This window comes from Scyliorhinus canicula, chromosome 18, assembly GCF_902713615.1.
Source record: "Scyliorhinus canicula chromosome 18, sScyCan1.1, whole genome shotgun sequence".
Classification (NCBI taxonomy): Eukaryota; Metazoa; Chordata; class Chondrichthyes; order Carcharhiniformes; family Scyliorhinidae; genus Scyliorhinus; species Scyliorhinus canicula.
The window spans coordinates 67621783-67636195 of NC_052163.1; the positions used below are offsets into that span (position 1 = coordinate 67621783).

A 14413-nucleotide genomic window follows, 5' to 3' on the forward strand; every position below is an offset into this window, starting at 1 on the left:
AAGCATCAGTTAAAACTAGTAAAAGATGCATTCAGGGCTGTAATGCAGAGTGATCAACTCCTGGAGTGAGGAAGCGACACTCCCAGAATCAGTTAGATGTTGCAATGAGGACAGCCCGGAGCGTCTGTCTAGCTGAACTGAATGACCACTTCATTCAGAGTTAGCCTCTTGTTGTGATGACTCACACAAGCAGGGCCTTGCAACCCAGCGACACAGTCCTTCTACACCTCTAATGTTTCATTTTAACTTCAGCTTGCTGTGAATTTTTTCAACCTCTCCCCTTCCCCCAACAGTGACGGCACAATGAACTGCTGCATCACAGTGCCAGGGACCCAGATTTCATTCAGGCGTTGGATGACTGTCTTTGTGGAAGTTGCACGTTCTCCCTGTGTCTGCGTGGGTTTCCTCTCACAGTCCAAAGATGTGTAAACTAGATGGATTGGCCATGGTAAATTGCCCTGAACTGTCCAAAGATGTGCAGGTTAGGTGAGATTACGAGGATAGGGCAGGGGAGTGGGCAGAGGTAGGGTGTTAATTTGGAGGGTCGGTGCAGACTCAATGGGCTGAATAACGTCTTCCTGCACTAGGAATTCTATGGATTCACTGAGAGTTCCATGGGTACTTTCTGCTCTCTGGTACCCCTTCACCAATCTAGCTCAATGGGGGAAACTCTTGCCTCTGAATCAGAAGGTTGTGGATTCAGGCCTCAGTCAGGCTGATACACCAGTGCCGCTGAGAGTGTGGTGCATTGCTGGAAGTGCTACTCTTCAGATGAAATGTTAGCCAAGGCCCCACCTGGCCTCTTGGGCGAATCTACAAAAGATTCCATGGCACGATTTGACAAAGAGCAGGGTAATTCTCCTTGGTATTCTGGCCAATGTTTATCAAACAAAACTAATCAAATATATTATCTGGCCCATTTCATGTTGCTCATCATTGGATTTTGCAGTGCTGCAATTGGTTACTACTGCTTTTCAACACTTTGTGAAATGGGATGTCCTGAGATTGTGAAAGCAGCTATCTAAATGCAAGTCTGTTATTCTTGCTTCATAAAAATTGCTGTTTTTCCCATGTGAGGCCTTGGCAGTCAGTATTATAGGTTTGGTTGGGGGTTCATGCTTGGGGGTGGATGAGACTGCAGCCAGACTCAGGCTATGCATCTGCCAATCCCTGGGGGTTACCATTGATCAGACACTGAGCTGGACTAGCCATATTAATACTGTGGCTACCAGAGTGGGTCAAAGGCCAGGAATCGTATGGCCAATAACTCCCCTTCTGACCCTCCCCCCACCAAAGCCTGCCTTCATCTGCAAGGCACAAGTCAGGAGTGTAATGGAATACTCTCCACTTTCCTGGATCAATGCAGAAGGAAGGTGCTGTCACTGCCATTGTGTTGGTGGTAGAAGGAGTGAATTTGGACGTGGTGTTGGTCAAGTGGGCTGCTTTGTCCTGGATGGTGTTGAACTAATTGAGTGTTGTTGGAGCTGAGTGAAGAATATTCCATCACACTCCTGACTTGTGCCTTGTAGGTGGCAGACAGGCTTTGGGGAGTCAGCAGGTGAATTCCCAGTATCTGACCTGCTCTTGTAACCACAGTATCTATATGGCTAGTCCAGTTCAGTTTCTGATCAATGGTGGCCACCAGGATGTTGACAGTGGGGGATTCAGCGATGGTAATGCCATTGAATTTCAAGGGGTGATGCTTGGATTCTCTCTTGTTGACGATGATCGTTGACGCTGGCTTGAAGCTGCAGACATGGGCACGGATGATTTTACCCTCTGTCAGTCTCCAATTTATATTTAAGGTGCTAAGTGGGGATGTTACAATGAGCATGCATGTTGTTCTGCAGCATGGACCCTCACTGCTGGTATTTTGTTTTGTTCTCAGACCGTCTCACAGTGACATACTGTCGGAGCAGTGGACCCGGGGGTCAGAATGTTAACAAGGGTGAGGAAACTACTATCAGAATATTTTCAAATGTTCCTTCTGTCATTGGGTACAACCCAATGAGGTAGGATTTACCTCACTCCAAAGGCCTTCGAGGGGATCCACCTCCTATTTAACAAAGTGGCAACATGTTGAGACCTACCCTGTTCTGATTTGACAACCTGACTGGTTTCTCTCTGGGAGTTGGGGGTTTCACTGGATTGTGATCAGGAGCTGGAACCTTGGGTGATTTTCACCTCTTTTTGTGACCCAGTTGACCAGAGATGGCAGATGAAACTTTCTGCATTGTTTCAGCAATGGGACTGAACCAGTGAGGTGTCCTCTCCCACCCATACATAGATACATAGAAGTTAGGAGCAGGAGGAGGCCTTTTGGCCCTTCGAGCCTGCTCCACCATTTATCACAATCATGGCTGATCGTCCAACTCAATAGCCTAATTCTTCTTTCTCCCCATAAACTTTGATCCCAATCGCCCCAAGTGCTACATACAGCCACCTCTTGAATATATTCATGTTTTAGCATCAACTACTTCCTGTGGAAATTAATTCCACAGGCTTCACCACTCTTTCGCTGAAGAAATGTCCCCTTATCTCTGTCCAAAATGGTTTACCCTGAATCCTCAGGCTGTGACCCCTGGTCCTGGACACACCTACCATTGGGAACATCTTCTCTGCATCTACCCTGTCTAGTCCTGTTAGAATTTTATAAGTCTCTATGAGGTCTCTGGCTCTGCTCCTGGAGACTTACCAGTCATTTATCTCCCTTGTTGTTTCAGCTGCCAGTTTCTCCTTCTCCCAGTTACACCTAACTCCCAGTTTTCACCCAACTCCAAGAGTACTCTCACTCAGCCAAGGTAGCACTCGCTGTGCAGACATAACCCCACACATAACCTTCCAGCACTCACCTGTTGAATAGCCTCTGGGAAGGTCATGGGAGGTGCTGATCCCTGAGTGGGCTGCTGGGTTTAATGGGCATATTGGTGGGTTGTCTGGTGTGGGGTGTGTCTAGGTGAATGTTTAATACTCCCCTGGGTTATGCTTTATTGTTACAGTGAACACAAAAGCGGAGGTCAGGTTCCATGTTGCGACTGCAGACTGGCTTCCTGAGGATGTGCGGAGTGCAATTACTGCCAAGGTAAGCTATTCTGCTGAGGATCGGAAGATGGTTAGAGTGGTCACAAAATAACTTCCTTACATATTCGCCACTCTCCAACCCAGCATTTCCCTCATTCCTCTCCTGAAGTTATTGACTTGGGGGGTGCATTTCTCCCTGCAAACCCCAACCCACTCCAGTCTGAAAAACACCACTCTCCACTTTCTATCCTTGGCCAATGTTGTATTTATGCTGCCATTGTCTCTTTAATCCAAGTTCAGCAGAAAATTGGGAAGGCAAATGGAATGTTGGCCTTTGGGAAGTCCTGCTAAAACTGTACAAGGCACCAGTTAGACCACACCTGGAATGCTGCAAACAGTTTTGGTCCCCTTAAGAAAATATGTAGAATCGTAGAGTTTACAGTGCAGAAGGAGGCCATTTGGCCCATCGAGTGCACCGGCCCTTGGAAAGAGCACCTTAAGCGCACGCCTCCACCCTATCCCTGTAACCCAGTAACCCCAACTAGCACATTTTTTGGATACTAAAGGGCAAATTAGTATGGCCAATCCACCTAACCTGCACATCTTTGGACTGTGGGAGGAAACCGGAGCACCCGGAGGAAGCCCACACAAATATGGGGTGAAAGTACAAACTCCACATAGTCACCCAAGGCCGGAATTGAACCGGGACCCTGGAGCTGTGAGGCAGCTGTGCCACTGTGTCATAGACATAGAATTTACATTGCAGACGGAGGCCATTCGGCCCATCGAGTCTGCACCAGCCCTTGGAAAGAGCACACCACTTAAGCCCACACCTCCGCCCCATACCCGTAACCGAGCATCCCATCTTTGGACACTTAAGGGCAATTTAGCATTCGCAATCCACTAACTTGCACATGTTTGGAGTGTGGGAGGAAACTGGAGCACCCGGAGGAAACCCACGCAGACACGAGGAGAACTTGCAAACTCCACAGACAGTGACCCAAGCCCGGAGTCTAACCTGGAACCCTGAAACTGTGAAGTGACAGTGCTAACCACTGTGCTGCCATGCTGCCCTGGCACTGAAGGCAGTCCAGAGAAGATTCACGAGGTTGATCCCAGGTTGGAGGGATTTTCTTATGGGGAAAGGTTGAGTAGATGGGCCTGTATTGGTGGCAGTGGTTAGCACTGCAGCCTCATAGTGCCTTGAACCCCGGTTCGATTCAGAACGAGGGTGACTGCAGAGTTTGCACTTTCGCCCGGGTCCACGTGGGTTTCCTCCGTGTGTTCTAGTTTCTTCCCCCAGTACAAAGATGTGCGGGTTAGGTGAATTGGCTGATAAATTCGCCCTAGGAGCCAATTATGGGGATAATGTGGGATTTGTGTCGAGGAAGGGTGCTCTTTTAGAGGGCAGGTGCAGACCCAATGGGCCGAAAGGCCTCCTTCTGCACTGTAGGTTTTCTATGATTTCTATATGTTAATTAGAGTTTAGAATGAAAGGTGACCTTATTGAGACTTATAGGAATCTCAGTGGGTTAGAGAGGGTAGATGCTGTGAGGTTGTTTCCCTGTGTGGGAGAGTCCAGGACCAGGGGGCATAATCTCAGAGTAAGGGGTTTCCCATTTAAGACAGAGAAGAAGAAGAATATCTGTGAAATTCCTTACCACAGAGGGCTGTAGATGCTGGTTGATAAGTATGTTCAAGGCTGAGATAGACAGACTTTTAATCAGGACGGGAATCAAGGGTTATGGGGCAGGAAAGTGGAGTTGAGGATTATCACATCAGATCATATCCAATGCCTTTGAAGCTTCACAAGTAGAGCGACTACATTATTTTTATCAATCCTCACCCACTACTTCATCAAAAAAACAGATTAAGTTATTCAAACATGGTTTGCCTCTAATAAATCTGTGCTGGCTCTCATTTATCAGCCCATCATTTTCCAATTAGTATTATCCTGGATTATTGTCTCTCTCTTTCCGACCACCAGTGTTGAACTGGCTGAGCTGTGATTTGCAGATTTATTCCACACTAATTTTTTTGAACAACTGTGACATTTACAGTCCTTTGTCACCACCTCCATATCTGAGAATTGGAAGATTGTGGTCAGGGCCTGCACAACTTCCACTGTATTTTCCCGTCTGGACTTATTTTTTGAGGACCGCAAAACTTTTAAGTACCTCTATCTATTTTAGTTCGATCCAATATTTCCCTCTTCCTCCAAGCAGCCTCTGCTCCAGTGAAGCGACTGCAAACTTCTCACTTTTTGAGTTTTTATTGGGTTTTCACATGTTTTCTTACATTTCACAATTCATAAGTTAGATATTCCAACACTGTGCCCAAAAAAGGAAAGTAAAAGAAACAAACCAAAATCAGCACATATTTACAGGCAATAGTCTTCCCTCTCGCTGTGGCTGTGGACCCCCTTTAGTCGGCATACATCTGTTACAATCCCAATATGGCCAGAGCACGTACTTACAGGTATCTATTTACAATTTAGTTTCGGCTTCAGCTTTCCCTTGTAACTTTGTCCCTTGTCCCTCTTGTTTTCTTTGCCCCTTGTTTTTCTAATCAGCTTGGTCTCTAATGCATTATAAATGGAACATTTGCATTAAGGCTTTTTTTGTTTCCTTTTAATCTCTAGGAATCTGTACCTTTGGAGGCCTCCCAGGGAGGGGGAGAATATTTAAAGTTTGTTATGATCTGAAATGCTCTGTCTCAGAGCAGTGGGAACAGATTCACCTCATTCTCACTTCTGAGGCTTTAAGTCCCACATTCAGACTATGGCTTGATTCTGATCTTGGGTGACTGTGTGGAGTCTGCACACGCTCCCCGTGTTTAACAAAAAGCAATACAGCACAGGAACAGGCCCTTCTGACCTCCAAGCCTGTACTTGTCATGATACCACCCATGGTCAAAACCCTCAGCATTTCCCTACCCACCCTATCCATGAATTTGTCGAGATGCCTTTTGAACGCCGTTAATGTATCTGCTCCCACAACATAGAACATAGAACAGTACAGCACAGAACAGGCCCTTCAGCCCTCGATGTTGTGCCGAGCCATGATCACCCTACTCAAACCCACGTATCCACCCTATACCCCTAACCCAACAACCCCCCCCCCCTCCCTGGCAATGTGTTCCAAGCTCTCACTGTGTAAGAAAACCTGCCTCGCACATCTCTAAAAGTTGCCCCACGGACCTTAAACCTATGCCCCCTGATGACTGACCCATCCATCCTGGGAAAGAGTGCCTGCCCATCCACTCTATCTATTCTCCTCATAATCGTGTAGACCTCTATCAGGTCACACCTCAACATCCGTTGTTCTAATGAAAACAGTCCGAGTCTATTCAGCCTTTCCGCATAGCTACACCCTCCAGACCAGGCAACTTCCTGGTAAACCTCTCTGCACCCTCTCCAAAGCCACCACATCCTTCTGGTAGTGTGGCAACCAGAATTGTGTGCAATATTCCAAGTGCGGCCGTACCAAGGTTCTATACAACTGTAGCAGCATGACTTTTGCCAGTTTTTATACTCGATTCCCTGTCCAATGAAGGCAAGCATTCTGTATGCTTTCTTGGTGACCATGTCCAGTTGTGTTGCCACTTCCAAAGATATGTGGACCTGCACGCCAAATCTCTCTAACTTTCTATATTCCTAAGAGTTTTCCCATTTACGGTATATTTCCCCTCTATGTTAGACCTAATACGAGGCATTACCTCGTATTACCTCACATTTGTCTGGATTAAACTCCATTTGCCATTTCTCTGCCCAAGGGGAAGTAGTTTTAGGACAGAGCCTAGGAGGAACTTCTTCACCCAAAGGGTTGTGAATCTATGGAATTCCTTGTCCAGTGAAACAGTCGAGGCTCCTTCATTAAATGTTTTTAAGATAAAGATAGTTTTTTGAAGAATAAAGGGATTAAGGGTTATGGCGTTCGGGCCGGAAAGTGGAGCTGAGTCCACAAAAGATTAGCCATGATCTCATTGAATGGAGGAACAGGGTCGAGGGGCCAGATGACCTACTCCTGCTCCTAGTTCTTATGTCTCCAACCTATCTATGTTGTACTCTATCCTCTGACAATCCTCAACACCATGCCACCCCACCAACCTTGGTGTCATCTGCGAACTTACTAATCAGAGCAGCGACATTTTCCTCCAAATCATTTATGCATACTACAAACAACAGAGGCCCCAGCACAGATCCCTGTGGAACACCACTAGTCACAACCTTCCATTCAGAAAAACACTCTTGTACTGCTACCCTTTGCCTTCCGTAACCATGTCCAGTTCTGTATCCATCTTGCCACCTCGCCTCTGATCCCATGTGACTTCACCTTTTGTACCAGTCTGCCATGAGGCACTTTGTTAAAGGCTTTACTGAAGTCCATGTAAACAACATCCACCGCACTCCCCTCATCAATCATCTTTGTCACCTCCTCAAAAAAGCGATGAAGTTAGTGAGGCACGATCTCCCCTTCACAAAACCACGCTGTCTATCACAAATGAGTCCTTTTTTTCCAAATGGGGATAAATTCTGTCCCTGAGAATTCCCTTCAATAATTTACCTACTACCGACACGAAGCTCACCGGCCTACAGTTTCCTGGATTATCCCTGCTACCTTTCTTTTTTTTAAAATACATTTGGAGTTCCCAATTTTATTTGTTTTTCCCAATTAAGGGGCAATTTAGTGTGGCCAATCCACTTATCCTGCACATCTTTGGGTTGTGGGGGTGAAACCCATGCAAACACGGGAAGAATGTGCAAACTCCACACGAACAGTGATCCAGGGCCGGGATTCGAATCCAGGTTCTCAGTGCCGCAATCCCAGTGCTAACCACTGCTCCACCGTGCTGCCGTTTGCTACCTTTCTTAAACAAGGGCTTTTCTCCAGTCCTCTGGGATATCACCTGTAGCCAATGAGGATACAAAGATGTCAATTAAAGCCCCAGCAATTTCTTCCCTTGCTTCCCTCAGTATTCTGGGGTAAATCCCATTCGGCCCAGGAGACTTGTCTACCTTAATGTCTTTTAAAAGACCCAATACCACCTCCTTTTCAATGTCAACATGATCCAGACTGTCCACACACTCTACCCAAGAATCATCTTCCACAAAGTCCTTTTCTTTGGTGAACACTGATGCAAAGTACTCATTTAGTACCTCACCAATTTCTTCTGGCTCAACACATAGATTCCCCCCACTGTCCTTAAGTGATCAATCCTTTCCCTGGCCAGCCTTTTGCTTTTTGCATATGAATAAAAAGATTTGGGATTCACCTTATTCCTACTTGCCAGGACTTTTCAAAGAACAAAGAAAAGTACAGCACAGGAATTCAAAGACTCCTCCTAGCCTCCTAATTTCCCGCTCAAGTATCTTTGTGTGGGTTTCCTCCGGGTGGTCCAGTTACCTCCCACAGTCCAAAGATTCAGTTCGGTGGTTTGGCCATCCTAAATTGTCCCATAGTGTCCAACGGTTAGATGGGGTTCCGGGGATAAGGTGGGGGAGTGGGCCAGAATGGGTGCTCTTTCAGAGGATAGGTGTTGCCTCGATGGGCCAAATGGCCTCCTTCTGCACTGTAGGTATTCCAAGATTCTATAATAACTTTCAATAGGAAATTGGATAAATACTTAATGAAGAAAGATATAGGGCAATGGAGGAAGAGTGAGATATATTGGATAGCTCTTACAGAGGCATGATAGGCCTCATTCTATGACTGAAACTGAATACCATTAGGGGAGAACTCTGCTCCCTAAAGTGGTATCCCTGAGCCTTTGCTTTCAGTACCTCACCATTTATTTTCCCCCCTCTTCCATCAGCACCAGAACAGAATCAATCGGGTCGGGCAGCTGATCGTCACTTCGGAGGCCAGCAGGTACCAAATGAGAAACCTCGCTAATTGTCTGCAGAAGATTCGGGACATTGTTGCAGGAGTGAGTCAGAAACCCAAGCAGCCATCCAAAGAGGAAGCTGAGAATCGGAGAATGAGGTGATGTTTTTTTTTTAAATGAGGAACAAATCTTTGATTGGGGCTCTCTTGAGGTGGTGATGTTTAATAGCACACGGTACCGGACCAGACCCCAGTTTGCATTAGAAAACCGGATGAGACCCCAATAATTCTTCCATTTGTAAAACGGTGAGGAAAGGACATTTTGCCCCAGGAATGATTCGACTGACAAATCGGGATCTTTTATGTTAAAACAAACTTTTCAACGCTGCTGCCTCACAGCACCGAGGACCCGGATTCAATCCCGGCCCCGGGTCACTGTCTGTGTTGAGTTTGCACACTCTTCCCGTGTCCCCACAACCCAAAGATGTGCAGGGTAGGTGGATTGGCCACGCTAAATTGCCCCTTAATTGGGGAAAATGGATAAAAAGAATCTTTATTATTAACACAGGAGTAATCACATTAATATCACAGAAAATAGCTATTCAATTAACAGTTAAAACATTCTTAAAACAAAAGAAAACACTTTAAGTACCAACTTATACTTGTAAATAAAGTTAGCAAACGCATGGATACTTACTGTACTTTTGTGTAGAGCTTTTTTGGAAAGACTGTTTGGAGAGAGAGACTGTTCGGAGAGAGAGACTCTTGCAGGAACAGCCTGCAGACTCTTCTGTCTTTGCCAGACTCCTGATCAACCTGACAGCATTTGGCAAAACTGCTGCTCAACTCAGGAACTCCCCACAGACTGCCAACCTATATCAAACTGCAAAACTACGAACAGCCCTGGCTCCTCCCATTCATTACCTCATCTTTATCCCACTCAGATCAGCTTATATAAGTCTAAACTGAGACTGTGTTGACCGCGACGCAGAATTTATGGACTTTCACGACAACAAAACTGGCTCCCAACCTGGATCGATTCCGCAACTGTGGAGGGGCTAGCACCAGCGCCACGTTGAACACAATCGATTCCAATGAAAACCGATGCGAGATTCGCTGGGTCCTTGATTGACACTCAGGAGGCTGATGAGCCCCAGCTGCATTTACACACTTTACTCCCCACACACACTCATCCCAGCCATCAAGATGGCACTGGTTGTGCTGGAGTGTGCCCATACAGCTGATGGATGAGCTTGGGCCAGAGGTCACCTAGTGGGAGTGGCCCGGGAGAACACATGTATGACCGTGGCCCTAAGTTCACATTAGGCTGTTAGCGCCGTGTACAGCTGCATGACTGCCTTGCTGGCTGCAACAATGGTGTTCCGTGCCCGTCCACCCCGACCCCACACCCCCCCCAATCTGGCCACCCCCCACTACTCACCCCGGCCCTGGCAGAAGCACCCGGCCAGCGGTACAACTGTCAGCAAACTATGGCGACGTTGGACACTTTCCGTACCCTCTCTCTTTCCCTCAGCAGCCACACCGCCAGTTTCATGATTTTTAAAAGTACAAGTGAACCGTGCCGTTGGGAACTCGGCCCATCGGAGGCGCAGCATCGCGGAGACCCTGGAGAATACTCCACTAATGATAGGCAAACGGTGTTTACTGGACGTGTGTTCTGGACCTCATTGACGCCACTATCGAGGTGACAGAAAATTGCGATTTGGCGTCAAGTCAGCGCCCGTCGTGATTTTTGCTAAGGAGCCTATTCACCCAATTGCGTTGAGCGATTTTAGTGTCAGCCAACGGAGAATCCTGCCCAATGTCTCAAATTATCTAGTCTTCAGGGATTCCAGCAATCATAACTAAGTTCTGTTCAGTATCTCTCTGTAAACATGTAAATGGTTAAAATTAATAATGACATCACCTTTTACGACTTCTTAATTACAGCCTTAACAGGCACAGAGTCTGGATACCTTAACCTAGGTTCTTTAATAACACTGCAACTTATATATTTAATACAATCTACATTTTAAAAATTCCTACGTTCATCACACTAATGTGGCGGCACGGTGGCATAGTGGTTAGCACAATTGCTTCACAGCTCCAGGGTTCCAGGTTTGATTTCGGCTTGGTTCACTGTCTATGCGGAGTCTGCACGTTCACTCCGTGTCTGCGTGGGTTTCCTCCGGGTACTCCAGTTTCCTCCCACAGTCCAAAGATGTGCAGGTTAGGTGGATTGGCTATGATAAATTTCGCTTGGTGTCCAAAAAGGGTAGATAGGGTGGAGGAGTGGGCTCAGGTAGGGTGCACTTTCCAAGGGCCGGTGCAGACTCGATGGGCCAAATGGCTTCCTTCTGCACTGTAAATTCTATGATTCTAATGTCACCTCTGTTGGTATCACTCTCACTTTTGAGGCAGAAGAGCTGGGTTCAAGTCCCACATTAGGCCTCATAGAATTTGCAGTGCAGAAGGAGGCCATTCGGCCCATCGAGTCTGCACCAGCCCTTGAAAAGAGCACCCTACCCAAGCCCCCGCCGCCACCCTATCCCCGTAACTCCATTTAGCCTTTTAGGACACTAAGCGCAGCTTGGCCAATACACACAACCAGCACATCTTTGGACTGTGGGAGGAAACCGGAGCACTCGGAGGAACATAGAACATAGAAAAATACAGCACAGAACAGGCCCTTCGGCCCACGATGTTGTGCCGAACTTTTGTCCTAGATTAAGAACAAATTATACCCCATCATTCTACCGTAATCCATGTACCTATCCAATAGCCGCTTGAAGGTCCCTAATGTTTCCAACTCAACTACTTCCACAGGTAGTGCATTCCATGCCCCCACTACTCTCTGGGTAAAGAACCTACCTCTGACATCCCCTCTATATCTTCCACCATTTATCTTAAATTTATGTCCCCTTGTAATGGTTTGTTCCATCCGCGGAAAAAGTCTCTGACTGTCTACTCTATCTATTCCCCTGATCATCTTATAAACCTCTATCAAGTCGCCCCTCAACCTTCTCCGTTCTAATGAGAAAAGGCCTAGCACCCTCAACCTTTCCTCGTAAGACCTACTCTCCATTCCAGGCAACATCCTGGTAAATCTTCTTTGCACCTTTTCCAAAGCTTCCACATCCTTCCTAAAATTAGGCGACCAGAACTGCACACAGTACTCCAAATGTGGCCTGACCAAGGTTTTGTACAGCTGCATCATCACCTCACGGCTCTTAAATTCAATCCCTCTGCTCGTGAACGCGAGCACACCATAGGCCTTCTTCACAGCTCTATCCACTTGAGTGGCAACTTTCAAAGATCAATGAACATAGACCCCAAGATCTCTCTGCTCCTCCACATTGCCAAGAACTGTTAACCCACGCAAATACGGGGAGAACGTACAGACTCTGCACTGACAGTTACCCAAGCTGGGAATCGAACCTGGAACCGTGAAGCAACTGTGCCAACCACTGTGCTACTGTGTTGCCCCCCCTAGGACTAGGGCACAAAATCGAAGCTGGAATTTTAGTACTGAGGGAGTGCCACACTGTCGGTGAGACATTAAAATAAGGTCTTACTTGCCCTCTCAGGTGAATGTAAAAGATCCCATGGCTCTATTTTGAAGAAGGGTAGTAGAGTTCTCCGTAGTGTTCTGACTTCAATCTACATCACTAGACAGGTTATCTACCCATTTAGATTAGATTTAGATTTATTGTCAGGTGTACCTAAGTACAGTAAAAAGTATTGTTCTGTGTACAGTTCAGGACTTGCGATAAATACACATTGTAAATACATAGACAGTGAGTGAAGCATGCAGAGTGCAGTGCTGCAGAGTAGAGAAGATCAGTTCAGTCCATGAGAGGGTTATTTAGGTGTCTGGTAAAAGCGGGGAAGAAGCTGTTTTTGTATCTGTTATTGAGTGTTCTCAGACTTCTGTACCTTCTGCCCGATGGAAGAGGTTGGAAGAGAGAATAACCTGGGTGGGAGGGGTCTTTGATTATTATTATATTACTGAGGGTGGGGCTTTGGTGTCTGTAAATTAGTTGCTGCATTTTCTACATTACAAAAAACATTTTATAAGTATTATGTTAAGTATTATGTTGGTTGGAAAGCGCTTTGAGGTTATGAAAGGTGCTATATGAATGCAAGTGCCCCCCCCCCCCCCCCCAAAGCCATTTTGAAGACACTAATTCAAAGGATGATCTTATTTTGTTGGGGGTTTGCCCCTCACCACCCTGTCCCCATTGGTAGCTGAGTGCCAGGTGCTTTGGCACAATTGGCACTGCACCCTTGAGCTGTGTTGGACTTTGGCCATGGTGCTGATGGAGGTGGGTGGAGGAAAGTGATGATCAGCTTCTACTGTCTATTCCTGGTCGGAATGGCAGGAGAAACACAAGGCTGAGTGGTCTTCTGCCACTCACTGTCCAAATTTAACTCATGAATATTAGTTCCGCGGAACCATCCCCATCAAGGGTTGAGTGAGTAAAGGGTGCAGGACCAAGAAAGTGAGGGAGGGGTGGAGGGAAAATACTGAGTTTTTACTGACGAGTTGTAATGATTCCAGGGTGGAGGGAATGCAACGGGAACGACTACGGCAGAAGAGGATCCAATCGGCCATCAAACGAGACCGACAGGTGGGATTCGACTGAAAAGATGGACATGGAACAGCAACTGTGAACCCCGGGGTGGGGGGGTCAACTCCCTCCACATCTTCTACAAAGCAAATTAATAAAATTATTGTAAAACTCCAGAAAGTCATCTTGTTCTGCTTTTTGTAATATCAGTGAAATTTTAGTTAACAACTGGGACGGGATTCTCCGACCCCCCCCTGCCGGGTCAGAGAATCGCCCGGGGCCGGCGTCAATCCCACCCCCGCCGTGTCCCGAATTCTCCATCCCCCCCCCCCCCCCCCCCCCCCCCCCAAGATTCAGCGGGGGCGGGAATCGCGCCGGTCGGCGGGCCCCCCACGCCGATTCTCCAGCCCGCGATGGGCCGAAGTCCCGCCGCTGACTGGCCTCTCCCGCCGGCGTGGATTAAACCACCTCTTACCGGCGGGATTGGCGGCGCGGGCAGGCACTGGGGTCCTGGGGGGTGGGTGTGGGGCGATCTAACCCCAGGGGGTGCCCCCACGGTGGCCTGGCCCGCGACCGGGGCCCACCGATCGGCCGGCGGGCCTGTGCCACGGGGACACTTTTTCTTCCGCTTTCGCCATGTTCTTCACCATGGCGGAGGTGGAAGAGACCCTGCTCCCCTGCGCATGCGCCGGTATGACGTCAGCAGCCGCTGACGCTCCGGCTCATGCACGGACTTACGCCGGCCGGCGAAGTCCTTTCGGCCCTGGCTGGTGTGGCGCCAAAGGCCGTTCACACCAGCTGGGGGAGTGGGAACCACTCCGGCGCGGGCCTAGCCCCTCAATGTGAGGGCTTAGCACCTTCTCCGCACATTTGGGGTGGCCTGACGCGCCGGAGGGAGCAGTGCTCCGAAAGCTAGTGTTTGAAACGAACATGTTGGACTATAACCTGGTGTTGTAAGACTTCTGACAGTGATGGGGGAAAGCACACACTGTGTAA

At 47.7% G+C, this 14413-nt stretch overlaps 1 protein-coding gene across 1 annotated transcript; it reads left to right on the plus strand.

Annotated features, from left to right (window-relative positions):
- The first annotated feature begins 1803 nt into the window (after positions 1-1803).
- mrpl58 (mitochondrial ribosomal protein L58) lies at positions 1804-13597 on the plus strand. The gene is made up of 4 exons (XM_038778004.1): positions 1804-1948; positions 3000-3082; positions 8836-9005; positions 13408-13597. The coding sequence occupies exons 1-4, from the start codon at positions 1837-1839 to the stop codon at positions 13490-13492; spliced, it is 450 nt and encodes a 149-aa protein (XP_038633932.1). The 5' UTR covers positions 1804-1836; the 3' UTR covers positions 13493-13597.
- Positions 13598-14413: the final 816 nt, after the last annotated feature.

Bases quoted from the DNA above. Each gene is read 5' to 3' on its own strand.
- mrpl58 (XM_038778004.1), top strand. From the start codon at position 1,837: ATGTTGTTCTGCAGCATGGACCCTCACTGCTGGTATTTTGTTTTGTTC. The intron at 1,949-2,999 runs GTGAGGAAACTA...TTATTGTTACAG, and splicing joins GGGTCAGAATGTTAACAAGG to TGAACACAAAAGCGGAGGTC. The intron at 9,006-13,407 runs GTGATGTTTTTT...TAATGATTCCAG, and splicing joins GCTGAGAATCGGAGAATGAG to GGTGGAGGGAATGCAACGGG.